A 27,916-nucleotide genomic window follows, 5' to 3' on the forward strand; every position below is an offset into this window, starting at 1 on the left:
GGGTCAGGGCTCAGTGTGGGACCAGGGTAAGGGCCCAGTGTGTGACCACGGTCAGAGTTCAGTGTGGGACCAGGGTCAGGGCTTAGTATGTGACCAGGGTCAGGGCCCAGTGTGTGACCAGGGTCAGAGTTCAGTGTGGGACCAGGGTCAGGGCTCGGTGTGGGACCAGGGTCAGTGCTCAGTGTGGGACCAGAATCAGGGCTCAGCTTGGGACCAGGGTCAGTGCTCAGTGTGGGACCAGGATCAGGGCTCAGCTTGGGACCAGGGTCAGGGCTCAGAGTGAGATCAGGGTCAGGGTTCAATGTGGGACCAGGATCAGGGCTCAGTGTGGACCAGAGTCAGGGCTCAGTGTGGGACCAGGACCAGGACTCAGTGTGGACCAGGGTCAGGGCTTGGTGTGGGACCAGGGTCAGGGCCCAGTGTGGGACCAGGGTCAGAGTTCAGTGTGGGACCAGGGTCAGGGCTCAGTGTGACCAGAGTCAGGGCTCAGTGTGGACCAGGGTCAGGGCTCAGTGTGGACCAGGGTCAGGACTCAGTGTGGACCAGGATCAGACTCAGTGTGTGACCAGGATCAGGGCTCAGCGTGGGACCAGGACCAGGGCTCAGTGTGGGACCAGGGTCAGGGCTCAGTGTGGGACCAGGACCAGGGCTCAGCTTGGGACCAGATCAGGGCTCAGTGTTGGACCAGGGTCAGGGCTCAGTGTCTGACCCTTGTGGTCTAGAGTCTACCTGGTTCTGTTACCGGAGAACGGCAGGCCTTTGTCACACAAACCTAAGCTCATATCTGACTTCCTACCTAACAGTTCTGGCTGCGGGTTTCCAGCCCTGGGTTGGGTTAGGGCAGTGCGGTCTTGTAGCTGAAGCTCAGATGCCCCCTCCACCTCCCACAGCCTCCTTGTTGCTGTGTACGGAACCAGCACCGACTTGGCAGCTCCGACACCAGCCGACCCTGTTCTGCCCGGGGGGCCACGAGTCCAGAGAGAGCGTCACCTGGGCCCGTGCTGCAGTGTCAGCCGGCGCTCCCGCTGGCGGCACCAGAAAAGCTGTGCCCACTCTTGCAGATTCCAAAGGCAACTGCGTTCCTGGCTCCCAGGGCCCCTTTCTCCACCCCCAGGCCAGCTGCTGGCCGGGATCGCCCTCCTTTTTGTCTTCTGATGACCTCTTGGCCCTTGGATTCTTTCCTGCCTTTCCCTTGGAGGACCCAACCAGAGAAGCACAATAATCTCCCCACCTCAGGATTTTTGCGTGGACAGCATGCCTTCTGCCACAGGCTCCGGGAATTAGGACTGTGTGCCTACAGGGAGGACCATGAGGCGGCTACACTCTTGTAGGTGCACAATAAAAAAGAGGCAGTCTCTCTGCTCACGGTACCGTAAGTCCTTCCAGCCTCAGCTTGGATGTCACCGGTCTGGGAACCTACCCCGCCCAGTTCCTCCAGCTCCTCCTGGATCAAATTCCTATCAGTGCTGATCTCTCCTTGGGGGTCTTGTCTCTCAGGGACGTCCCTGGATGGAGGGGGCAGCCACGCACGAGACGCCAGCTTCTTCAGAATTCTGGGTCCGGAATTAGGCAGTGACAATGACAAGGGGCGGAAGAGGCAGCCTCCACACAAAGGAGAGGCAGGGGTTAAGCCCAGGACCCAGACAGCGAGCGAGCAGAGAACAAGTCCTGCTGGAACAGGAGCAGGAAATGTCCTAGGTCCCCTACGTCCCCTCACCTGGGACAGGTGTGGTCCCAGAACCAGAAGCGCGCCTCCCCAGTGCAGCACATGGAGGAAGCCGTGAGTGCGAAGGTGACAGCCGGCCCTGCACGGGCCACCTCGGCTGACCGGCGAGAACCCAGGAGTCTCAGGCTGGGAAACCTGCCCTGCCCACGGCCAGCAGTGGTTGACCACATAGAAGCAGAGAGAAGAGGGGTCCCTGGAGGCGGGAGGGGGAGGGAGGAGTGAGAGGTGGGTGATGGGCACCTTCAGGTGGGTGATGGGCAGTTCGAGGGGGCGGGTTTCCAGTGCCACTGGCGCGGTGCGGGACGCACAGTCCACAACAGAGCAACTAGACAGTGGCGCCGATAGCCTGGCCATGACCACACATACCACGTCCCCTGGCCAAGCCCCGCCCTCCCTGGCCCTCGGTGTCTTCCATCTATACACTCGGGACAGCAGAATCCGGGCTGACGGCCTAGGGAGAGAAAGCAAGCCGCAGGAGCAGCAGAGAGAGGGGAGCAAGGTCCCACCGAGCAGCGGGAGAGGCAGAGCCTGGATCTGGGCAGGAGAGGCTGAGGCCAGGCGGCCGGGGGTGGAGGAGGGGACGGCTGGGAAGCCCGAGGGGCCACTAATGAGGTCCCAGCAGACAGGCCGGTTGTGAGCGCGCAGCTGTCCCTCCTCCATCCCTGACACTCAGCACACTTCCAATTAATAATTAAAGAGCTTCCTGTCGGCTTGCAGCCTGGCGGTAATTAGAGCAGCTCTGGGCTTCAGGTGATGGCCGTGAACACAGCTCTCTCGTTAGAAGGAGACCTTCCTGGAGCCAGCAGGGCGAGGTCGAGCCCTCCTCCCGGCGTCTGTCTGCAGGCCGGGAGCAGACAGGCCAGGAGCAGGCAGGCCGGGAGCAGGCAGGCTGGGAGCAGGCAGGCCGGGAGCAGGCAGGCCGGGAGCAGGCAGGCTGGGCTTTCCCTCTGGCCTGGGGAGAGGCAGGGGCATGGGGAGGAACCATGATTCCCCCACCTGTGCCTGGAGGGCACTGCCCAGGTGCCACCAGAGCTGCAGACAAAACAGCAGCTCAGGGATTCAAGCAAGATGAGGGCAGGAAGGGGCTGCTGTGAGTTTAAAAGCCAGACAGACCAAGGGGTCCAGTGCATCTCTCTGGGGACCCCGCACCCTGTGCCATGGGACCCTCCTGGGCCCGCCGCACCCGGAGTGCTCAGCTCATTAACCGAGGGCCCTGAGCTCCCATCCTGGGGCTGCAGCCCGCCCTTAGGGGCTTGACTGGGTACCTATTAGGAGGAAATCGCTGGAGTTTGCCTTCATACATATTTTAAAGGTGTTTACTAGGAAAATCACAGGAGCTGAGTGGAGGTTGGTGAGGTTGGTAGGGGAGCTGCCCAGGGGGACTCGGCTGCCGCCAGAGAGACCCGACTCCCTCGGAGGGCTGCCGGGAGGGAAGCCCCCTGTGTCCCTGCCCCACCACAAGCGAGCAGCTTCTCAGGCGCTGTGCCCTCATCCTCACGCTGAACCCTAGAGGGACACCGGCCGGCTTCAAAGAGCTCGCGGCGGCTCACTAGGCTAATCCTCCGCCTGCGGCGCCAGCACACTGGGTTCTAGTCCCGGTTAGGGCGCCGGATTCTGTCCCGGTTGCTCCCCTTCCAGGCCAGCTCTCTGCTGTGGCCCAGGAAGGCAGTGGAGGATGGCCCAAGTGCTTGGGCCCTGCACCCGCATGGGAGACCAGGAGAAGCACCTGGCTCCTGGCTTCAGATCGGCGCAGTACCAGCCGTAGTGGCCATTTGTGGGGTGAACCAACGGAAGGAAGATCTTTCTCTCTGTCTCTCTCTCACTGTCCACCTCTGCCTGTAAAAAAAACCCAAAAAACAAAAGAACTTTCTCTCTCTCTCTGTAATTCTTTCAAAATAATAATAATTAAAAAAAAGTTTGTGGAAAATAAGTGTATGTGGGGAGGTGACCAGATTTTAAAACGCACTCCCAGTCTTGCCATAGGCAGCACTCCCTGGGAACTTTTGGAAGGCTCTCTCACAACCGCAGTCCTGGGGTCCAACCCTGGGCTGGCAGGGGCAGGCTGCCCCGCCCTCCTCAGAGCTTGGCTGCTGGCCGCTGGAGCGCTGATGGGGAGGGCCCCTGCTGGGCAGCCACCCCGCCCTCCTCTCTCCCTCATCTCCTGCCACATCCATGCAGAGCCACAGGCATCAGGCTGTGCAGCTGAGGCAGAGCAGGTGCACGGGGCCAGAAAGCTCCCCCAGGAGCCCCTCAGTGCAGGCACACCACAGAGTGCCGAGAGAACCCGGCTGGGCCTGGGCAAGAACGGTGTTGCACCTGCTGAGCCCGAGCCTTGGGAAGCCGCCGGTGCAGGAGGTAAGGCACCACTCTGACAAGCTCCCAAGCAGAGAGCCTTTTTCTCCTCCCCAGGCCAAAGCCAGCAAGTCAATTAGACCCGGGAAGCAGAATCGACCAGCGAGGGATTACACCCACCTGCAGTGCTGCGGCCGGGGGCCCAGCTGCTTCCCCGGCGCGCCGGGGCACCTTGCACTGCGTCCTCCCTACTCCATCGCCAGCTTCTCCTCCCCCTGCCCACAGGTACCCCGTCACTGGGCTCAGAGCCAGCCCACTGCCACCTTCTCAGACCCATACACTCCCACCGGCAGTGGTGGCCCTGGGAAGGCTGGGTCCTAGGAGCGATCCCTGTCCCTTCCCACCGACCAGGGAAGGGGGCACTGCTGGAGACCCCACTTCACAGATGCAGCCTGCAAGGACAAGGAGGTGGGGGCACCGGGCTCACTCCCTGGGGTGGGGGTTGGGCCAACAGCTTAGAGCGCCTTCTCTGGTTAAGAAAAAAAAAAAGACTTGTAATTACCATATCAATTGTTTCTGGGTAAATAGGGGCCTCTAAAAGATTTTAAAATAGATTATTCTTTCAAATAGGCTGAGCACCCTTGGGCAGCCTCATTTGCATTATTCATTTTCTGGGAAATCCTTTCTTCATGGGTAGTGTGGCTGTGGGGGGGGAGAGGGTGACTGTGCCAGGGAGGAGGAGGGGTGCTCCCGCGTGGACTGCAAAGTGCAGGGCTGTGGGGGGGGGGCGTGTGGGTTCAGAGCCCCCCCCCGGGGGGGGACTGAGGAACACGAGCGACTGCCCCTCCCCCAGTCATCTCTGTCCCCTTCCCGCCCCGTACCTCCCCCCACTCCCTCGACCCCCACTCCCTCGACCCCCACGGCAGAGGCCTCCACTGGGGAGCTCTGGCTGCTAGCACACCCTCTGCGGGCTGGCCTGGATCCTCTGGCCGCAGTGGACAGGAGAGCAACAGGAATAGACTCGCAGACACGCTGGGGGGTGCGGTGGGGGATGCACACCCTGGCCATGCGCAGCACAGAAGTGCGTCCACCCATGGACGGATGGACAGCGAGTTCCATGGATGCATAGCAAACACAGCAAAACCTCCACTCAGGGTGGGCGGGCTGTGCCGGCCAGCGCGGCGGGGGCCCTCTGCGGGGAACAAGGAAGCCAGAGGAGCAGGCAGAGAGCAGGACCCTGGGGTGGCCAGCACGGCGGGGACCCTCTGCGGGGAACAAGGAAGCCAGAGGAGCAGGCAGAGAGCAGGACCCTGGGGTGCTGGGCTGGAACGATGGGAGTGGGAGGCTGGATCTGGGTGGGTGACGTTTGTTTGTTTTTTTAGGTACAAATAAGATGAACTTAGAATGAAGGAGAAATCCCATCTCACAATTTAAATTCTTCAATGAGAGGTGCAGCGTAGTGGGTAAAGTTGGCGCCTACCACGATGCCACGGGCACCCCATGTGGGCTGTGGTTCAAGCCCCAGCTGCTCCACTTCCAACCCAGCTCCCTGCTAATGCGCCTGCAAAAGCATCAGAAGATGCCCAAGTGCTTGGGCTCCTGCCACCCTCAGAGACCTGGGTGGAGTTCGGGGTTCCTGGCTTGGGCCTGGCCTGGCCTGGCTGTTGCGGCTGTCTGGGAGAGATCCAGCAAGTGGAAGATCTCTCTCTCCTCTTCCCCCTGGTTGCTGTGTCTTTCAAGTAAATAAATATTTTTTGAGAATCTTTTTATTAACATGCAACACTTGCACAGCCTGATGTGTACAATGCAGCATTTCAATACATGCACAGAGCGTAAACCGATCCAACCAGGCAGCTGGCCAACTGCTCACCAGGCTGCACCCTATTCAGGCTGGAAACCGAGGGGAGCCCAGGCAGGGGAGGGGGCTCCTGGCGTGCAGGCGGCTGGGGGGTGAGTTTTGAAACTGAGGAGGGGCTGCGGTCAGAGGTCTTCGGGGGAGATGCCAGGCTCTGGTCACTACAGGCCCGCTGGGTGGTAAGCACCCCAGGACCCTCTGTGGCGGAAGTGTCTGAGGTGGGGGCAAGGACAGGCGGGAAGGCTGCTTCGCTGAGCCTGGGGCTCAGGCACAGACTGACAGCACCAGGGAGCAGGACAGATGGCTGCCCCGCGGCTGCCCTCCCTCCCCCGCCCGCGGGCCAGGAACAAGGAAGGAGCGGACCCAGCCACATGACTGTGCATCTGGAGCCGCGATCGAGGTGCGGGGGTGGGAGGGGAGGGGCACGCCGAAGGAGGGAGGTCCCCTTCCCCGGACTGAGCTCAGAGGGGCTGAGCCTTGGAGGGGTCCTGCCCTCTCCAGCGGCCGCACATCCCAGGGAGCAGGGGAGCCTGCCTCGCTCCCGCGTTCTCCATACTCTGCTCCGTTAGAAAGCACCAACCCTTCTGTCTGACCATGTGGTCTCTGAGGACGGGCCCCACTCAGGGCTGGTCCCCTGCATCCTACTTTGCATTCATTTGCAAGCCAGGCTGGAGCCCCTGGGACCCGCAGATCAAATATTGAACAACAATCTCAACCAAGCGCATCCCAGTGGCTCAGAGGGGGAGTGTGGCACCAGCAGCCCTGGAAACCCCAGGAGTGACTTCAGAGAAGCAGGGGGCTCCCTGGGGCTGGGGCTGTATCCTGAGGAGCACAGTGGCCAGGGGGGAGGAGGTGAGAGGCAGCCAAGGCCATGCAGGAGACCGATGGGGTGGATGACCGCCCTGCCTCGCACATCCACTCACTCAGGTGTTCTGGGTGTGCACGCTCAGACCTCAGCACTGCACCCTCACCCCCCAGCAAGAGGCAGGTGCACCCACCCAGGGACGGGGCTCCCAGACACGCAAAGACAGCTCCTGGGAACTGAGGAGGCGGTGGACAGAGGCAGATGTATGAGGGGCAGGGAGTGGTGACCACAGACCCTGTCCACTGCAGAGCTGGGGCTCCAGCCTCGTGAATGGGCTGTGGCTGCTAAGCACGGGTTCTGCCCTTGTCTGGACTCAGCATTGCGGGGGGGCTCCGTATTCTTTCTTTCCTGGCTTCTTACTGCTACAAGGCCTGGCCACAAAGCAGCCGGAGTCACTGGCAACTCCACTAATGTTTAAAATGCTCCCCAAGCTTAGAGGATGCACAGGGCTGCATCGTTGTATCCACGCTGCAGAAGTGGCAAAAGGCATTAGTACCGTGAGATCCTCCCTCCCTCCCTCCCGACCACTGACAAAACCCAGGGCAGGGCCGGATACAAAATAGCAGGCACTGGAAGTTCAAGAACAAGCAAAACTAAGCCAGGTGCGCGGGGCGCTCTTGCCTGGAAGCGGCAGTGGTGGAACTTCTCAGGGCCCCAGAGCTGCTCCGGCTTCTCCGGGCAGTGGTTCCAGCGGGAGATATTTGTGTAAAAGCCGCGCGGAGGCCTGGCATGTCTTCCACCCCGCAGTGGGGGAGGTAAGTGCTTCGCACAGCAGATCAGATGGCAGCAGGGCTGCCCTCGTCTCATACAGGCGTCAAGTGGGTTCTGCTTCTGATTCCAGCCCCCTGCTGATGGGCACCCTGGGAGGCAGCAGGCGATGGTTCAAACAGTTGGGTCCCTGCCACCCACGCAGGAGACCTGGGTTGAGTTCCTGGCTCCCAGCTTCTTCCTGCCCAGTCCTGGCCATTGCAGGCGCTTGGGGAGTGAAGCAGAGGATGGGAGTGCCCTCTCTCTGTCCAATAAATGATTTTAAAAGGAGGAGTAACGAGTATAGTGTGCTATATCAAACCCCAAACCCTCCAAATAATTGACCTTAATAAAAACAAACCCAGAGGTGTGTTACACAGCAATACCCAGAGGAGAAGGGGAAGTTGGTAAAGAATGCAGCGCTTACCTGCGAGGTCAGGTTTGGAAACAGAGGAGGCTGCGGGGGGAGCCTGGCGGGACAGCGCACCCCCAGTGACGCCGCCCCACAGCGGGCAGCGTGGAGGGGAGCAGGCACCACATACAGCTCTGCCCTGGCTGCTGCCCTGCCTACCCCGCCCCCACCTCTGGCTGCAGCTTTTTTGGGAGCCCCTGTGGGTGGAGCCAGGGATCCTGGTTCCTCAGGGCAGACTCGGCCCAGCTGAGGTCTTGGCCTTTGCCATGTTGTCAGGATCTCTGCTCAGCCCCCTCCCCCGCCCCCCCAGCTGCCTCTGGGCGGAGCCAGGTGAGGTGCCTCCTGGGCAGCAGACCCCATGAAAGGCAGGGCTCACGGCCGCAAGGGGGAGCAGGACGGTCCAGACAAGCAAGAAGAGGTAGGGGTGGCTCAGGGTCCCTCCTCCCCGTCTCTCCTCTCTGACTGGTCCTGGCGCATCCCCATGGCCCTGGCTCTGAATGAACCCTGGCTCTGTCCCCTCGCCCCTATGAATGGAACACCTGCCGGCTGCAGCTTGTCACACTGGAGAGTTTATTTCTCCATTAAAATGCAGGAGTTGGACCTTTGCCCGGGAAAGCAGCTAAAAATACTGTCCTGCAGGGCACTTGTCACCAGGAGACTTCGTGGCCACTGTCCTCACTCATCTGTCCCCAGGCGAGTCGCACACGTGCTGGCCCCTCCCAGCAAGCACTGGTTAGCAGGCCTGGCTTACAGCGGGCAAACTGAGGTGCGGACAGCTCCCTCAGCGCTGCTGTCATCAACCTACACGTGTTGGGAGCAGCAGTGGGCGGCCCCGACTCCAAGGAGGGGAAGAATCCTTGACAGGAGCCCTGCGCTTACGTCTGCAGTGTCTTCCTACCCACGCCTCGTCCGAGTCTCGCAACAAATCCTTCAGACGGAGAACTGACAGCCGTCTCCACCTCACGGTGGGAAGGAACCCGGCGAGGGGAAGCGAGGTGCTCAGGTCACACAGGGAGCTAAGGGGCCACAGCACACCTACATCAGAACAAGCCTTCGATCCAAAACCTGCCCGGAGCGGCGACCGGGGGACTGGAGCAAGGGGGAGTGACCTCACCCGACAGCCATCACTGTGACAGGTGCTCCATTTGTCACACACCCTGCAAGCTTTTCAGGCCAGGACTGGTCACCCCACTTAACAGACGGGGAAACGGGGTGCAGAGGTGTGAAGACGGCACAAGTTGGGAACGGAGCTGGGATCAAACGTGAAGGGTCCCGGGGTTGGCACCGAGGCTGAGACGCCGCCCTGGGGGCCCAGGTCCCATCTCAGTGCCTGGGTTCCACTCCCAGTTCCCGACCCCAGCTCCCTGCTGACGCACACCCTGGGAGGCAGCGGTGACGGCCCAGGTGCCTGCCGCCCACGTGGGAGACCTGGGTTGAGTGCCAGGCTCCGAGCTGCTGCGGGAATTCAGGGAGTGAAGCCGTGGATGGAAGATCTCTGTCTCTGTTTCTCTCGCTGTCTCCACCTTTCAAACATATTTTTAAAAACTTTAAGTGTCCTGGCCCCTGGCCCAGAACCTGAGGGGCTCCGGGATGAGTGGCCGGCCCAGGGTGGCGACTCGGTCACCGGGACAAAAGAGTAGTGAGCTCAGCCACTCCACAGCCCCGAACCCGCTTCTCCTCCCAGATTCACCTCCCTTCGAAGTGGAAGGTGCTTAAAACTGCGGACCCATTTTCCACACAAGAAAACAAAGGCCCGGAGGAGGTAAGGGCCTTGCTCAGGGTCACAGGACGGAAACTCGATCCTGAGCCTGGTGCCCACTCCGCAGGGTCAGCCAAGGACAGCAGAACTCTCTTCCTGGCGTCAGTGTCTTCCTGGGCCTCAGTGTCCCCATCTGTGAAATGGGTACACTAGCAAAGGCTCTAAACAAGCATCGGGGTCGAGTATTCTGAGGCAAACAAACTTGCAGCAGCGGGCAGTGCCCCAGGCGTCTCCCCTCCGCTTGCAGTGTCCAGCACGGAGCACTGCCCACCACGTGCTGCTCCAAACACCGCACAGAGGGGCAGCTTCGTACAAAGGCATTTATTTTTCCCCAAAATCCTCCCCCCTCCCCGGTTTACAAAAGTCCTGAGTCCCACACTTAAATAAGAAGCCCTCCCGTCTCCATCCTTGGGGTAGGGGTGCCATGGGCCCAGCAGCTCTTGCTGGCAGGGCTGGGGGCTGGCCGAGACAGCGGGAGGCGGCTTCCCGGCCCCAGAGTAGCACCACGGGGACCCCTCTTGGCTCTGCCCCATCTCAGGCTGTGGCCAGCGAGGACAGGCCCCACGCTCGGCTGTGCGAGGTTGGCAGGGCCCTGGCTGCCGGCTCAGCCCGCGTCCCCCTACTCCTGCGTTTTGCTCCCATCCCAAGCTCCGGGGAGAGATTAGGGGACGAGATGGGGGTGAGGTATCCAGGCAGCTGGGGGCAGAGGCAGAGCTGCCCCCAGGAAACCACAGACCCCGCTTCCAAGTGGGGGGTGGGCAGCAGGGGTGGGGTGGGGGACTGGTCTTCTCACCGGGGTCCCCAGTACCTAGCCGGGTGCCGACACCCCTGTCACCCTGTGAACAGTGACCGAACGGATGGCAAACAAAAGCCGCAGACGGGGAGAACCAGATCCCAGACCCAGTGTGACCAGCACAGGCTGCCCCGGGGCAGGGGCGGGCAGCGGGGAGGGCACTGTGGCGATGACCGCGGGGGCGCCCACACGTGTTCCTGCACGTGGCTGTGGGCCCGCCCCCGTGTGTGGGGCCGGGGTCAGAGCGGGGAAGGCAAGGCTGCAGGCAGGAGGCAGCCCCCAGACCCGAGGAGATGCGGGGCCGCTGTGGTGGGGTGAGGAGGTGAGAAGCAAGGCAGGGGGTGAGTATGAGGAGGAAGGAGGCGGGGCCGGCTCGGAACACCTGTCTTTTGGATTAAAAAAATAAAAAAGGCAGCCAGGTGGTCAGAAATAAGGTGGTGCGGTCTGGGCCCTGTGTCCCTAAGAAGTAAGGCAGCGGGATGGCGCCGGGATGGTGTCGAGGAGCGGTAAGGCAGCAGGACGACGCGGGCACCGTGTCACTCACAGGAGGCACAGACCTGGCCCCGCAGGCCCGCGTCCCCGGGAGAGGGCCCGCCCGGGGCCGGGGGCAGCCGCTCCCGGGGCTCCGGGGTCAGGCGATTTCCTCTGCACTCGCCGTGCCGAGAAGAGAAGGAGAGAGAAGCGTTAGCTGTCCAGCTGCCGGAAGTTCCGCTCCCTGCACACTTCTGGGGGCCGCGTGGGCAGGACGGACCGCAGCAGTCCCACAGAAGCCCTGGGCTGACCCGGGCTCTCGCAGCCCAGACCTGGGTACCGGAGGCAGGCACCGGGCATCGGGCAGGCCACGGAGCCTATACTCCCTGCACCCCTCCCCCTACAGCCTCCCTCTGCTGGGCCCCCTGCCCGGGTAAGTCTCCCCTCCACTTCCCATCTCCCTGCTGGCCTGCTCTTCAGGGGACGCCCTGCCCCTCCAAGTTAGTTCTTGGGCTCTGCTGTCCCCGTACAACTCGTGGCCGCTGACCCTGGGGTCGTCCAGTGTGGCCAGGGGCTGGGGGCCAGGCTGCCTCACTGGGCAGCAGGGACAGGACGGCCACTGCTTTGCCCTCGGGGCACGGAGAATGCCACCTGCCCGCTTGGTTCTGAACTACAGGCTGGGGAAGCCTTCTCTCCCGCGTTTCCCGAAGCTACTGTGGATGAGGTCACAACACAGAGCCCCCTGGCTGCAGGCGCCAAGGACCAGGGACACGGCCACTCCCCCTGAAAGCTGCATCTCCATCCCCCTGCACCCACTGGAGTTCGGGGTCCTGGGGCTCCCTCTCTCCCCTCCTGGCCCAGCAGGGCGCTGGGGGCCCAGAGCACAGCTTGGATCTGGAGCCAGAAGCTGTGCCCACAAGGCCGAGCGCAGGCGGGGGTACCCGGCTGCAGGACTCGGGGTTTCGGGGTGCTGCCGGCCCTGGGTGTGGCTCGCTGGGACCTGGTTCCCCGCCTGCTGCCGGCTCACGGGGTCTCCTGGGAGGGAGCCTCAGGTCATGGGGGAAGGTGATGACCCCCGCCCCCCCCAGGCGCACGCATCCCGGGCCCGCGTGGCTTTACCTTCTTTGCTCTCAGAGTGCTTCAGAGGCCGCAGGGCTGCCAAGAGAAAAGCCAGGAGGGCCTGGTGAGGGAGGGAGTGCGGGGCAGAGGGAGGGGCATCGCAGGGCGGGAGAGGCCCCAGGCTGCTCCCCAAGGCCCCGTCCTGAGTCCCAGCTTCCCAGGGGTTTAGCGCTCCTCTCTCTGAGCCTCAGTGCCCTCTGTCCACTGATGGGGACAGTGGCTCAGTGAGCTGGAGATGAGCTCGCGTCCTGAGCCCATTCTGCGTACCTCGGCAGGTGCAGGCGCCCTGAGCCCACTACACACGCCTCGGCACGCGCACGTGCAGGTGCCCTGAGCCCACTACACGCGCCTCGGCACGCGCACGCACCCTGAGCCCACTACACGCGTCTCGGCACGCGCACGCGCCCTGAACCCACTACACTCGCCTCCAGACGCGCATGCGCCCTGAACCCACTCTACATACGTCGACAGGTGCAGGTGCCCTGAGCCCACTACACGCGCCTCGGCACGCGCACGCGCCCTGAGCCCACTACGCTCGCCTCCAGACGCGCACGCGCCCTGAACCCACTCTACATACCTCGGAAGGTGCAGGTGCCCTGAGCCCACTACGCTCGCCTCGGTGTGGGGAGGAGCTACAAGCACATTAGCAGGCTGGCCCAGGTGGGCTCAAGACTGACCAAACCTCCAGTGCCCCTCTTCCTCCTCCCTCCCTTCTGCCAACTTCATCTGCCTCTGAGCAGCAAAAAATGAGGCCGGATCCCAAGGCTGTCTCCACGCCTGCCACCAGCACCGACCGCGGGCAGAGAATTAATTGGCGTAATAACAGCAGTCCCAGGTGTCAGTTGCCTGCCTGCCTGCCTTCTGCAGGGGTGGGGAGGGAACTGGTGTCAACCGGAACGTGCCTCTCCCAGCCTGGGTGTCTCTGGAAGGGACCCCCGCGCTGCGTCCCAGGTCTGCAGTGGCCCCTTCCCGTGGCTTTACCGATGGTACATGCAGCCCAGAGCCGCCGAGCCTCTCGCAGGAGCTGGGCTACCCCGGGCTGTTTGCTGATACACGCAGTTCCCGGCTCCCGAAGGCACGGCTCAGGACTTTGCCACTTTAGATGGTGGGACAGTGAGAGGCGGTGGCAGAAGCCATACTCCAGGATCAGGCACTGTGCCAAACAGTCCTCTCCCATGGAGGCTGGGCAGTGGCAACGAGGGCAGCTCTCAGGCAGCCCCCACGGCTGCAAGAGGAACCCGGCAGCGTGTTACTGAGCCAGGGAGTTGGTGCTTTGTTGATGCAGTGTTCCTGGCTTGGGTCAGTGTGCCGGGTGCAACCATGAGGGAGCATCCCAGAGACAGGGCTCCACTCCAGCTCCAGGTCCGGGACTGGGGTCTTTCTGCACAGTATCTCATTTAACTGAACCCAAGCAACCCGGGAACCTGTTGTGACGCCCATTCTGTGGATGAGAAAACTGAGGGCCAGTCAGTGTCTCTGAGCAGGAACTGAAACTCCCCTGTCTGCTGAGCCCCTGTGCCCATCCCCAGCAGGCACAGGGCGGGGTCAGTCAGGGGGACTTGGCCCCGGCAGACAGGGGCAGGCCAGGGGCAGGCCGGCAGGACAAAGGAAGCAGCACCTGGCAGGGACTCGGGGGCGGCACCTTGGGGCTTGACCTGAGCCAATTGCTGATCCCCAGGCTTGGGCAGCCTCAGGCCGGGCCACACCTCCGCCACACCTGGAGCAGAGCCAGTCCCTCCAGGCCCGGCAGGCCCCCGGGGCGTGAGCTCCACGCTCAGACTCACCGGTCTTGGAGCCATCTCCATCTCCATCCTGATCCTCTGCCCCTGGAAGGCAAGGCCACAGGTGAGCGAAACGCTTCCCGGCCCCTTCTCAGCCCCCCCCTGCTCTTCCAGGGCCCGCCTGCGCTCCGAGGGTGGGACCCGGGGGAGAGTGTGTGGCCAGGGCAGAGCAGAGCCGAGGGTGGGACCTGGGGGAGAGTGTGTGGCCAGGGCAGAGCAGAGCCGCGCCTGCGTGAGGACGAGAGCGCACCCCGCCTGCAGCCCCCTACTCACTGCCCGTCCCATCACCGGCACCCTCCCTCTCACACCCACCCTTCCGGCTCGCTCTCCAGCCCACCCAACTGCCCGCTGGCCAGGTGTGGCTGGCGGCTCTTAGTGGTCCCCAGTGACATGGGTGCTCACGCCCAGTGGGGTGGGATGGCCTTTCAGAGGGGGTGGGGCCACAAGGGCTCCACGTGGAGCGGAGCCTGGCGCTGCCCGTGGTCTGGCTCAGCCACTCACCTCCTGCCACGAGAGGACCATGAGGCATGAAGCCCCTCCTGCAGGGGCCTGCACACGCACGCACACCTGCACACGCACACCCACACACCCACACCCGCACACCGGCACACACACACCCCTGCACACCTGCACACACAATCCCACACCCCCACACGCACACCTGCACACACAATCCCACACACCCACACGCACACCTGCACACACAATCCTACACACCCACACCGGCACCCGCACACACACTCACACACCTGTACACACACTCACACACACACACCTGCACACCTGCACACACAATCCCACACACCCACACCCACACACCGGCACACACACACACCTGCACACACAATCCCACACACCCACACCTGCACCCGCACACTCGTACACGCACACACATTCCAACACACCCCCACACACACCTGCACACACACTCACACACCACACACACCCACACGCACACCTGCACGTGCACACACTCCTACACCCCTGCACACCTGCACACACAACCCCACACACCCACACGCACACGCACACACACATTCCAACACACCTGCACACACACTCACACACACACACACCTGCACACACAACCCCACACACCCACACGCACACCTGCACCCGCACACCTGTACCCGCACACTCACACGTTCCAACACACCCACACACACACCTGCACACGCATACACCCCCACACCCGCATACCTGCACATGCACATGTACATACACCCGCACACTCGCACACACACCCACACACACATTCCCACCCGCACACCTGCACACACACACCCGCATACTGCACATGCACACGCACACACACCTGCACACGCACACGCTCCTACACCCCTGCACACCCACTGCCTCTCGCACTCACCGGCATTCTCCTCCTCGCAGCTCTGCTTGATCTTCCTCCAACATACAAAGGCCAGCGCCACCAGCAGTACCACGAGGCAGACAGACAGCCCCACGGTCACCCACAGGGCCTCGGGGGGAAATGCCACGGCCTGCCCTGGGAGGGGTGCAGAGAAGACAGCCATGAACTTCAGCCTCCACTGGCCCCACCCCCAGTGCACCACTGGCCCCACCCCCAGTGCACCACTGGTCCCACCCCAGCAGAGCTCCACCCCTGGCACCCCACTGGCCCCACCCCCAGGACACAATTGGCCCCTCCCCCAGCATATCACCAGCCCCACCCAAGTGTCCTCCCCTACCTTCCCATATGCCCCGCCCCCAATCCTCGGCCTCAGCCTGCCAGCCTTCCTGGGGGTGGCACAGGGCCTCTATCACCTGCCCACCACCTGCCCTTCTAGTTTCACTACAGGAACCCCTGGCCCAGCCACACAGAGCCCCGAGCTCCACACAGGCTCCCTCCAGCCTCCGTGGCCGGCTGGCCATCCCCTCTCCCACGCTCTCCACCCCGCCCGGGACTCCCCGCCTCCTGCGGCCAGCAGCCAGGAAGCCACAGCCCACGAGCCGCTCCCAGTTGCTGAACTGTAGAGTATCTCCGTGAGAAATAGCGGCAGCCACGGAAGAGGAGGAGGAGGAGGAGGAGGAGGAGGAAGAGAAGCCACAGAGGTGGCGCATCACCCGCTAAGCCTTTGCCCCGGCCCTGCAGGGAAGGGAGGGAGGATTGTGGGGAGCATGGCCGAGCCCTCAGGGGACATCCATGGGCAACACTGAGCCGCCTGCTCTCAGCTAAAGTCAACAGCAGGGAGTGCAGGGGCCCAGGCGTGGGCCAGCGCCGGCTCTGTCCCCCTAACCCTCCTCCCAGAGTGCCCAGGGCAGCAGCACTGCCGTCCACCCCGGGCTGCAGGGGCCCTGGCACAGGTGCACGTGGGGAGCGATGTGCTGGGCACCACGGGCAAAGCTGCTGCTCTGTGCTCTGGAGGGGCCAAGGACTCCCGCGAGCAGAGGAAGGGGGTGGCCAGGAGGCTCGGCAGGTGCAGCCCACAGAAACCAGCCCAGGAAATCCAGGCGGGATTTTCCTGCAGGCAGCGGGGGAGGGACAGAGCTACAGAAACACTCCCTTGGGGGGGAGGCGTCTCTCTCTGCGTGTCCCCCCCCCCCCCCCCGGCTGGTGTTCTTGTGCTGGGACTTGGACCAGACTTGCTGTCACTCTCCCAGGAGGAGAGGACAGAGCTGGGACTCCGACCCACACCTCCAGGTCACAGGTCCAGCGTCTGCCCCCTAAAGGGCCCCTCCCAGGAGACTCCGCCACCTCCATGGGAAGAGGGAGGGACCCGGTGGCTGGACGCAACCTCTGCATCCCGCAGGTTTAACCAGGAGCAAAGCTGCCTGGAGCAAAATGCAGGCCAAGGGCTCCAAAGTAGGCCAGCCCTGCTGCAGCCAAGCCGGGAGGCTGGCTGGCGGGCAGCAGAGGAAGTAGGCCGAGAGGCCAGAGCCAGATTCTGATCCCGGCTCACGTGCTCACCGCGGGGTGCTGAGCCAGGTCCCCAGGCCCCCGAGGAGGAGCGCAGACAGGCCAAGAACGCAACATGCAGGCAGCTGCATTTCTCATTTATCCAATTTCCCAGCAGGTGCGCGAGTGCCAGAGATTCAGCACAGGGTGGGGGCGGTCGATTTGCAGCCTCAGGAGGGTGCCCTCTGCTCTCACGACCTCATCCGCGAAATGTGCTGAGCACCACTGGCCTCAACGCAGCTGCCTTAAATGTCAGCCACTAGACTGCAAAAGAGGGGCCAGCGCTGTGGCACTGGATCGAGTCCCGGCGGCCCCACTTCCCATCCAGCTCTGGGCCAATGCGCCTGGGAAAGCAGCAGAGGGTGGCCCAAGTGCTTGGGCCCCTGCACCCCCGCGGGAGACCTGGATGGAGTTCCACGCTCCTGGTGAACCCACAGATGGAAGATCTCTCCTACTAAGTCTGCCTTTCAATAAATAAATGCATCTTTATAAAAAAAAAGTTTGCAATAAAGGATTCCCTCTTTGTGAACGCTCCTCCTGTACAATCACGTTTACACTTGGAAGGCCTGATGCACAGCTTGCTCATCTCCCACCTGCCCAGGTGGGACCACTCCCACCACCCCCGCCATGAAAGCCGCACATTCCCCTGCCCACCTGCTGTCTGACACACCTTGCTTTTTCCTGTGAGCATGCCAGATCGCATGCTGCTCTCTGCAAGAAAAAGGACACCCAAGAGCCCAGGGCAGAGACTCCCCCGCCCCCCCAGACAGCACAAACCAAGGGGTCCCTGGTGGGGGGGGGCAAGATGGGCTCAGTCTTGGGGGAGGATGGGTAGAGGAATTCAGCCCTGCCAGGAAGCTCCAGAAGGGGGAGGAGGGAGGCTGAATGGTTAGCGGGCAAGCCTGGCAGAGCTGGCTCTAAGCTCCTCAGACGCCAAGGTCACGTCAGGGCCAGGGCACTCGGAGGCAGAAGAGGGACTGTGCAGACGCTGGGGGCCGGGTGGGGATGGCAGGTGACGTCATGGGAAGAGGACAGGGAGCCAGCCAGCCAGCCAGAACCTGCCTGCAAAGCTCGGATGGCCCAAAGGGGTGGGCTGGCCAGCCGGTCAGAGCACAAGGCCTGGGCCTCTGAGAGCCAATCGCAGATACAGACCGCCTGAATGTGGGCCAGAGGCCACTTCACAGCCTCCCCCGACCGCTGCCCCCTGGCCCTGCCCCAGCCAGGCACAAGCGCTGCCCACCTAGGCTAGGACCTGGAACCAGAACCGGATATAGCCAAAAGGGCGAAGCTATTGAGTGTCTGACCACATGGGGGCAGCAGAGACAGCTCCCGGCCAACCCCACTGTTCCCAGTACTAGTCCCCTAGGGAGCAGATGTTGATCCTGGAGGGGAGGCGACCTGGGGAGGCCCCGCTGCCTGGGTGTGTGTGTGTGTGTGTAATCTGCCTCTGTGTGTGTGTGTGTGTGTGTCCAGAATCATAGGATGCCAGTGAATTCAGCAGCCTGGTGGGGTGTGTGTGTGTGCCTGGGTGTGTGTGTCCCTGGTATGTGTATGTGTGTGTGTGTGTGTGTGTCGACCTGGGAAGGCCCAGCTGCCTGGGGTGGGTGTATGTGTGTGCGTGTGTATGTGTCCCGGCTGCATGTGTGTGAGGGGGGCCAGCTGTGTGTGCATGTGTGTGTGCCCAGAACCAGAGGGTGGCCGTGAATTCAGCAGCCTGGTGGTGTGCGTGTGTGTGTGTATGTGTGTGTGCCGGGGTGTGCGTGTGTGTGCCCAGAACCAGAGGGTGCCCGTGAATTCAGCAGCCTGGTGGTGTGCGTGTGTGTATGTGTGTGTGCCAGGGTGTGCGTGTGTGTGTGCCCAGAACCAGAGGGTGCCTGTGAATTCAGAAGCCTGGTGGTGTGTGTGTGCCTGGTGTGTGTGTGTGTCTGGGTGTGTCTCTATGTGTGTACCTGGTGTGTGTGCGTGTGCCCAGAACCAGAGGGTACCCATGAATTCAGAAGCCTGGTGGTGTGTGTGCCTGGTGTATCTGTGTGTGTGCCTGGGTGTGTCTCTATGTGTGTACCTGGTGTGTGTGTGTGTGTGCCCAGAACCAGAGGGTGCCCGTGAATTCAGAAGCCTGGTGGTGTGTGTGCCTGGTGTATCTGTGTGTGTGCCTGGGTGTGTCTCTACGTGTGTACCTGGTGTGCCCAGAACCAGAGGGTGCCCGTGAATTCAGAAGCCTGGTGGTGTGTGTGTGCCTGGTGTGTGTGTGTGTGTGTGCCCAGAACCAGAGGGTACCCGTGAATTCAGAAGCCTGGTGGTGTGTGTGCCTGATGTATCTGTGTGTGTGCCTGGGTGTGTCTCTATGTGTGTACCTGGTGTGTGTGTGTGTGTGTGTGTGCCCAGAACCAGAGGGTGCCCGTGAATTCAGAAGCCTGGTGGTGTGTGTGCCTGGTGTATCTGTGTGTGTGCCTGGGTGTGTCTCTACGTGTGTACCTGGTGTGCGTGTGTGTGTGTGTGTGTCGGGGTGTGCGTGTGTGTGTGTGCCCAGAACCAGAGGGTGCCCATGAATTCAGAAGCCTGGTGGTGTGTGTGTGCCTGGTGTGTGTGTGTGTGTGTGCCCAGAACCAGAGGGTGCCCGTGAATTCAGAAGCCTGGTGGTGTGTGTGCCTGATGTATCTGTGTGTGTGCCTGGGTGTGTCTCTATGTGTGTACCTGGTGTGTGTGTGTCTGTGTGTGCCCAGAACCAGAGGGTGCCCGTGAATTCAGCAGCCTGGTGGTATGCGTGTGTATGTGTATGTGTGTGTGTGCCGGGGTGTGCTTGTGTGTGTGTGCCCAGAACCAGAGGGTGCCCGTGAATTCAGAAGCCTGGTGGTATGTGTGCCTGGTGTATCTGTGTGTGTGCCTGGGTGTGTCTCTATGTGTGTACCTGGTGTGCGTGTGTGTGTGTGCCCAGAACCAGAGGGTGCCCGTGAATGCAGCAGTCTCTTCCCACCCGGAACCTCCTCCCCGTGGGAAGGCACCCCCCACCCTGGCCCGTGCCCCTCCTCCTCCAGGTGACAGGCTACGCACACCTGAATCACTCTCCACGGTTCGGATCCGCTCACGAAAGCAAATCCCTGAAGCACTTCTGGCCGGGCAAGAGCCTGAGACACTGGAGCGCTTCGGTCAGCCCCACCCTCTCCCTCTCCCTCTCCCTCTCCCAATCCCAGCTTCGCGCCTGGCACCTGCCAGCCCCACCGCGCCTCACCTGTGACGGTGACCGAGCCGTGCGCGTCCTGCCGCAGCACCGGGTTGCGCACCAAGCAGCTGTAGGTGCCGTTGGCGCCCAGCACCACCTGCAGGACGCTGCGCACGTCGAACAGGCCCTGCTCGTTTGCCATCTGTGACGTGGTCACGTTGCTGGTCAAGGGCACGCCCTGTCCGTCCTGCCACAGCACCTCCGCCTCCGGGTAGCCCCGGTAGCTGGAGCACGTGATGGTCACGGTGTCCCCGGGCCGCAGGTCCTTGTTGGGCTCCAAGGTCATGCTGGGCTTTGAGTAGGGGGCTGGAGGGCGGCAGAGGGCGGGGGTCAAGAGCAGGGACCAGGCAGGTGCAGGCGTCAAGGACAGAGCAGGTGCAGGGGCGAAGGGTGAAGGGGGAGTGTGGCTGTGAGCTCAGTGGCCAGCACCGGTGCTTGGGATCTGGGGCAGTCAGGGCACGGTAGGCTGGGGGCTGTGTGAGGGATGGGGAGCCCAGTCCCGGTGCTCACCCGCCACCTGCAGGCTGACCGCCGCGCTGCCGAAGTCCCGGATGCTCACGAAACAGGTGAAGCTGCCCTCGTCGGCCACGCGCACCCGCAGCAGCCGCAGGGACGCGTTGCCCTGCGCCAGCAGCTCTGGGAAGAGCGCCGTGCGGTTGGCGTAAGCGCTGCCCGGGTCGCTGCCCTGGTCGCGGCCGTGCGCGAAGCTGTGCACCAGCTGCTTGGTGTCCGTCAGCTGCCAGATGAGGCTGAGCTGTGCCAGGCTGAAGCCGGGCTCGGGCGCAAAGGAGCAGCGCAGGGTGGCGTCGGTGCCCACCAGGGCCACCACGGGGTCTTCGGGGACCTGGACCTCCACGGCTCCTGGGCGGGGCGCCGAGAGGTGGGGTGGTGACTCCAGGGGCCGCCAGGCCACATCCTCCAGAGCCCACCCCACGACCCCCAGGCCCTGTCCCATCCCCCCTTGGTCTCCCCACCACGGGGTCTCTAGTTACCCGGGTGGCCCGAGCCACCCCTCTTGCCCTCCGGGAAACCTGGGGTGGGTGCTGGATCCCTGCCCTCCACCCTCTGCGCACCCTGTCATCTTTCTCCTCGCCACCATGCTGTTAGCCATTCCCGGCGTTTGAGACCAGGAAGGCAGCGCTGGATCCTCCAGCCTCTGCCGACTGAACCAGAGCCCCCCCCCCCCCCCCGGGGTCATGTAAGCAGAAACCTGCAGGGCTTCTATGGGGTGTGACGGTGATGGAGCCGTGCGCGTCCTGCCGCAGCACCGGGTTGCGCACCAAGCAGCTGTAGGTGCCGTTGGCGCCCAGCACCATCTGCAGGACGCTGCGCACGTCGAACAGGCCCTGCTCGTTTGCCATCTGTGACGTGGTCACGTTGTCGGTCAAGGGCGCGCCCTGTCCGTCCTGCCACAGCACCTCTGCCTCCGGGTAGCCCCGGTAGCTGGAGCACGTGATGGTCACGGTGTCCCCGGGCCGCAGGTCCTTGTTGGGCTCCAAGGTCATGCTGGGCTTTGAGTAGGGGGCTGGAGGGCGGCAGAGGGCGGGGGTCAAGAGCAGGGACCAGGCAGGTGCAGGCGTCAAGGACAGAGCAGGTGCAGGGGTGAAGGGTGAAGGGGGAGTGTGGCTGTGAGCTCAGTGGCCAGCACCGGTGCTTGGGATCTGGGGCAGTCAGGGCACGGTGGGCTGGGGGCTGTGTGAGGGATGGGGAGCCCAGTCCCGGTGCTCACCCGCCACCTGCAGGCTGACCGCCGCGCTGCCGAAGTCCCGGATGCTCACGAAACAGGTGAAGCTGCCCTCGTCGGCCACGCGCACCCGCAGCAGCCGCAGGGACGCGTTGCCCTGTGCCAGCAGCTCCGGGAAGAGCGCCGTGCGGTTGGCGTAGGCGCTGCCTGGGTCGCTGCCCTGGTCGCGGCCATGCGCAAAGCTGTGCACCAGCTGCTTGGTGTCCGTCAGCTGCCAGATGAGGCTGAGCTGTGCCAGGCTGAAGCCGGGCTCGGGCGCGAAGGAGCAGCGCAGGGTGGCGTCGGTGCCCACCAGGGCCACCACGGGGTCTTCGGGGACCTGGACCTCCACGGCTCCTGGGCGGGGCGCCAAGGGGTGGGGTGGTGACTCCAGGGTAGGGGGGAGAGGGGCAGAGGTCTCTTGGGCCCCCCCTTCCCTGTTTCTTGAGCACCTGCTATGTGACCAGCTTAAGGGTTAGGACATGCAATGAGACTGAGACTAACGAGTCTAACGAGACGGACACACAAGTCCCACTACCACGCAGTTAGGGTTTGAGGGGAGATGGCAGCGTTTCACAGCCTGCCAGGTCCCCTGCGCCTGTGTGTGCTTCCCCTAAGCACACGCTGCTTCTAAAAGCTGAGAAGGTAGAATTTCTGCGGCCAGATGTTAGAGCGGCTGTCCCTGCAGCAACGTCACACGTGCTGTCTCCTTTTTCGGAAATAAGCCCGGGTGGCGTTTACGCGAGAAGGGACACCTCCTTCCATCAGGCTGCTCTTTAAAGGGGCGGGGAGGAGCTGGGAGTTAAGGGGAAGGAGAAGGAGCCAGGCCAGTGTGAGAGTGGGGGTGGGGCGTGGGAGGGTCTGGACGGCAGGGCGACCGGGTGAGGGTTTCCTGCATAGGCACTGGGAAGTCACGGGGCGGTTATGATGCTGAAAGCCCCGCTGGAGTTCCTCTGCTGACGGTGGGCTGCCCAAGGGCAGGTGGGGGACCAGCTGGGAGGCTACGTCGGTGTCCCTGTTAGGAGGAGTGGCTTGGCTCGGGAGGGGGGCCAGCAGATAAGAGCCGGGGACAACTGGGCAGATTCCAGGCTGACTTAGGAGGGGAAACCAGCGGGGCCTGCTGGTGGGTTCCAGGTGAGGGGCAGGCAGGGCACGAGAGACCCCACCCGGGGCCAGGTCCTCTGTTCCCCGCTAGCCCTCTCCCCTCCCCAGGCCGTCACCTCTGCCTCCACTCCAGCTCTTCTTCAGAGCCCTGGAGCTTCGGAGGCTGCCAGTGCTGTGCCTGGGTAGTGGCTCTGGGCACCTGCATGGCAGGCGCATTCTCAATGCAGAAGATCAGCCTGTGCGGGTGGCACACGACGCCCAGGGGCGCTTGCTTGCGTTCAGAGAACGACACATCGACACATCGCGCCTAGTGCTTTCACTGTAAAACTGCACACGGGGAGGGGCCGCTGCGGCCTTCCCAGTGCACGGAGACCTCCAGGGGTGCAGCTTCCCAGAAATCAGCAGCAGGCTTGGGGAGGTTGGGCGCCACCTCCTCGTGGCCACAAGGTGGTGCCCCACCGCCAGACACTCAGCTCGGTGAGCCCCGTGGGGGCAGGCGTCTGGCTTAGAGCAGAGATACAATTGGGTTACGGGTATTGTTATTAGGATGTTGTTATTAACGTAGCTGGGCTACGGGGCACCTACTCTGCAGCAGGCCCTCATTGTGGCCCCTGTGTGAGATGCTGGGGACAGAAAAAACGTGGAGGAATGCAGTCAGGGTGGGGGGAGGGAGGATGGGGGGCTATTTTTTGCAAGGAGCCAGCAAAACCTGGCCGAGGAAGCGTCCCTTGAGCCAAGACCTGGGTGGACTGAGGGCTGCAGTCCTGCAGGTGTCGGGGGGGGGGGGGTGCGGAGTCTCAGGCAGAGGGGGCAGGATGTGCCAAGGTCCTGGGGGAGGGGACACACAGTGCACAGGCACCTGCATCCTCTCACACACAGAGCTCACGTCCCATTGCACACACACGGCAAAGCGGGCCCAGACCCTGCAGGCAGAAACGAGCGTCCCGGCTGGACGGGGCCGGCTGGGCAGGCGCCTCTCCCGAGCTCACCCTTCCCAGGGGTTCCCGCCTCCCCCTCACCTGCCAGGCAGAACCACAGCACTCCCAGGGCGGCGCCTGCACGCAGCATCTTCCCGGGAGGCGCTGACTGCAGGCTCTCTGTGGCTGCCCCTGCCTGGAGGAGGAGGAAGCCATGTCTCAGACATCCGGCCCAGACCTTCCCACGCCTCAGCTCAGCTCCCCGGGAGAGGCCAGCAGGGGGAGGAGGAGGAGAGCCCAGCCCCAGGGTGAGGACCTGCACTGCTCAGTGTGGCTCCAGGGGAGCAGGTGGGAGCTGGGCTGGAACAGACTCAGGGATGGGCTCAGAGGTGTGAACTCTGTCTTGAAGGCAGGGAGCCAAGGAGAGATCTTGGACAGGGGAGCAGACGTGGTCAGAGCTGGGCTTTATCAAGATCAACGTGACAGCTCCCGCAGGGTAGAGGCGAGGGGTGGACAGGCCGGACGGAGCAGGTCAGTGCACAGGGCAGCACTGAGGATGTGGGGAGGAAGGGGGCCGCCAGGGTGACCGCGCTCCTGAGCCTGGGTAGCCGGGTGGGCACCTGCTGGGCCAGGGGCCGGGGAAGGGCTCCGTGGGGGGACCAGGAAGTTAGTGGAGGGTTTGTGCGCAGACTCCCAGGGCGGACTTCCAGGAGGCGGTGCGTGGGAGTGTGGGACCACAGCTTAACACGTGCACTGAGTGGCCAGGAGCCACGGGAAACGGAAGTGGCCATGGAGAGCTGACCCCCAGTGCTGGAGACAGGACTCAGTGACAGGCAGTCTGTGGCCACAGGTCAGACCTGAGCTAGGATTCCCCTGGGAGCCAGCCTGCTCCCAATCCGGCCACCCCAGGGGTGTCCAACCTAGGCAGGCTGCACACTCCCGTGCCCTACAGCTGCTGCCCCGTGGCTTGTGCCACGGCCATCCTGCTCCAGCCCCAGGGGGTAGCCTGTCGCCAGCCAACAGGACAAGCACCGAAGCCACTTCCTACCCGGACCCTGGGATACAACCACACCTGCCCCAGATGAGTGACTTCATGAATGTCGCACAAGTTCCAGGGTGGCACAGCTACGAGGAGCCCCGTCCTGCTAACCCTCCTGCCCTTCTACGGAGCAGCCTCAGCAGCAGTTCCAATCATAGGCGCCCAGCCCCAGCCTCCCAGTCTCAGCCAGCACCCCCACACACACACACACCACCCACGTGCACACAGGCAGCTGGGCGCAGAGAGGCCTCAGCCAAACCTGGCGCATCCTGGTCAGCCCTCCACAACACACACACACACACACACACACACCCGCCAGCTGTCCCCAGCGGGGAAGCCCTGGGCAGCCACTTCCTTTCCAGACGCTTCCGGTCCCAGCCTGGCTGCCTGCTGACTCAGCAGCTTCGGGCTCCATTCATAAAGGCACCCTCAGGGCCACCACATCCTGCCCCCAAGGCCACCCCAGCCACAGGAAAACCCCTGCTGGGCCTGCCCCGCCTCCCGGGAGTCCTCAGATGGGAGTCTGCTCAGCTCTCGCTCTCATTCAAGAACCTCCCAGGGCTCCCCATTCCGGGTGAGCCCTCTCCTTCTCCATATCCCACACGGACTGCCGCCCCCAGGGCTCCCCTCTGAGGGTCACCTGGGAACACCTGCCACCCCCACGCATACGGGGCAGGGGGAGCTCCTATCCTGATCAGACTACGGGGACCCTCCCCTAGGGTGGGCAGCCCTTCCTCTCCCAGTCTCTGGACCCAAGAGAGCCTGAGGCCACCGTGGAGAGGAGGCGTAAGGGTTCCACACACCGGCACTGGCACTGGGAGTCTACTGGGAGTCTACCGTGCCAACAGCTGGGCCCCCCAGGCCAGAGGACAGGAGGGAGAGACAGGGGACAGGCCTGGGAACAGGAAGCCAATGCCACCTCCCAGTAGGGACCTGCCTTGCAGTCAGCATGTACAGCCCCTCCCAGTGAGTCAGCAGCTGGACCCAGGCCCTCCCTCCTCCTCCTCCTCCTCCTCCTCCTCCTCCCTCTCCTCTATCCTTATCCCAACCAAAGGTGGGAAAGACCACAGAGCATCCTGGGCTTCTGCAGAGCAGCAGAAGTGAGGGGCCAGACCGCCCTTGGGCTGCAGAGACAGGAAGTACACAAGCCCCCAGCAGAGACAGGAAGTGCATGAGCCCCAGCAGACAGGAAGTGCATGAGCCCCTGCAGAGACAGGAAGTGCACGAGCCCCAGCAGACAGGAAGTGCATGAGCACCTGCAGAGACAGGAAGTGCAGGAGCCCCTGCAGAGACAGGAAGTGCACAAGCCCCCAGCAGAGACAGGAAATGCATGAGCCCCAGCAGAAAGGAAGTGCATGAGCCCCTGCAGACAGGAAGTGCACGAGTCCCCGGCAGGGACAGGAAGTGCATGAGCCCCCAGCAGAGACAGGAAGTGCATGAGCACCCTGCAGAGACAGGAAGTTCATGAGCCCCAGCAGGTACAGGAAGTGCACAAGCCCCCAGCAGAGACAGGAAGTGCACGAGCCCCAGCAGGTACAGGAAGTGCACAAGCCCCCTGCAGAGACAGGAAGTGCACGAGCCCCCAGCAGAGACAGGAAGTGCATGAGCCCCAGCAGGTACAGGAAGTGCACAAGCCCCCAGCAGAGACAGGAAGTGCACGAGCCCCCCAGCAGACAGGAAGTGCATGAGCCCCTGCAGACAGGAAGTGCACGAGCCCCCAGCAGACAGGAAGTGCACGAGCCCCCCAGCAGACAGGAAGTGCATGAGCCCCTGCAGAGACAGGAAGTGCATGAGCCCCAGCAGACAGGAAGTGCACGAGCCCCCAGCAGACAGGAAGTGCATGAGCCCCCAGCAGAGACAGGAAGTGCATGAGCCCCCAGCAGACAGGAAGTGCACGAGCCCCCAGCAGACAGGAAGTGCATGAGCCCCCAGCAGAGACAGGAAGTGCATGAGCCCCCCAGCAGACAGGAAGTGCATGAGCCCCTGCAGAGACAGGAAGTGCATGAGCCCCAGCAGACAGGAAGTGCACGAGCCCCCAGCAGACAGGAAGTGCATGAGCCCCCAGCAGAGACAGGAAGTGCATGAGCCCCCAGCAGACAGGAAGTGCATGAGCCCCCAGCAGACAGGAAGTGCATGAGCCCCCAGCAGAGACAGGAAGTGCATGAGCCCCCCAGCAGACAGGAAGTGCATGAGCCCCCAGCAGAGACAGGAAGTGCACGAGCCCCCTGCAGAGACAGGAAGTGCATGAGCCCCAGCAGACAGGAAGTGCATGAGCCCCCAGCAGAGACAGGAAGTGCACGAGCCCCCTGCAGAGACAGGAAGTGCATGAGCCCCCCAGCAGACAGGAAGTGCATGAGCCCCCAACAGAGACAGGAAGTGCACGAGCCCCCTGCAGAGACAGGAAGTGCATGAGCCCCCAGCAGAGACAGGAAGTGCACGAGCCCCCTGCAGAGACAGGAAGTGCATGAGCCCCAGCAGACAGGAAGTGCACGAGCCCCAGCAGACAGGAAGTGCACGAGCCCCAGCAGACAGGAAGTGCATGAGCCCCCAGCAGAGACAGGAAGTGCATGAGCCCCAGCAGAGACAGGAAGTGCATGAGCCCCAGCAGAGACAGGAAGTGCATGAGCCCCCTGCAGAGACAGGAAGTGCATGAGCCCCCAGCAGAGACAGGAAGTGCATGAGCCCCTGCAGACAGGACGTGCACGAGCCCCCAGCAGAGACAGGAAGTGCATGAGCCCCCAGCAGAGACAGGAAGTGCACGAGCCCCAGCAGACAGGAAGTACATGAGCCCCCAGCAGAGACAGGAAGTGCATGAGCCCCAGCAGAGACAGGAAGTGCACGAGCCCCTGCAGACAGGAAGTGCATGAGCCCCCTGCAGAGACAGGAAGTGTCCGAGCCCCAGCAGACAGGAAGTGCATGAGCCCCCAGCAGAGACAGGAAGTGCATGAGCCCCAGCAGAGACAGGAAGTGCATGAGCCCCTGCAGACAGGAAGTGCATGAGCCCCCTGCAGAGACAGGACGTGCACGAGCCCCCAGCAGACAGGAAGTGCATGAGCCCCAGCAGACAGGAAGTGCATGAGCCCCAGCAGACAGGAAGTGCACGAGCCCAGAAGCAGACAGGAAGTGCATGAGCCCCAGCAGAGACAGGAAGTGCATGAGCCCCTGCAGACAGGAAGTGC

General features: G+C 63.0%; 1 protein-coding gene across 2 annotated transcripts in view; it reads right to left on the reverse strand.

Moving 5' to 3' along the window:
* Positions 1–9,964: 9,964 nt before the first annotated feature.
* CD276 (CD276 molecule) overlaps positions 9,965–27,916 on the reverse strand; it is a 29,473-nt gene continuing 11,521 nt past the window's right edge. For both annotated transcript variants that reach the window (XM_062206494.1, XM_062206496.1), the window contains 9 exons: positions 23,801–23,894; positions 21,684–22,034; positions 21,165–21,479; positions 20,465–20,815; positions 19,964–20,260; positions 15,190–15,324; positions 13,824–13,865; positions 12,040–12,075; positions 9,965–11,094 (listed from right to left, as the gene is read on the reverse strand). In XM_062206494.1, the coding sequence (XP_062062478.1) occupies positions 11,081–11,094; positions 12,040–12,075; positions 13,824–13,865; positions 15,190–15,324; positions 19,964–20,260; positions 20,465–20,815; positions 21,165–21,479; positions 21,684–22,034; positions 23,801–23,849 (1,590 nt within the window). In that variant the 5' untranslated portion in view covers positions 23,850–23,894 and the 3' untranslated portion in view covers positions 9,965–11,080. The remainder of the gene's footprint in view (positions 11,095–12,039; positions 12,076–13,823; positions 13,866–15,189; positions 15,325–19,963; positions 20,261–20,464; positions 20,816–21,164; positions 21,480–21,683; positions 22,035–23,800; positions 23,895–27,916) is intronic.

Source organism: Lepus europaeus, chromosome 11 (genome assembly GCF_033115175.1).
Source record: "Lepus europaeus isolate LE1 chromosome 11, mLepTim1.pri, whole genome shotgun sequence".
Classification (NCBI taxonomy): Eukaryota; Metazoa; Chordata; class Mammalia; order Lagomorpha; family Leporidae; genus Lepus; species Lepus europaeus.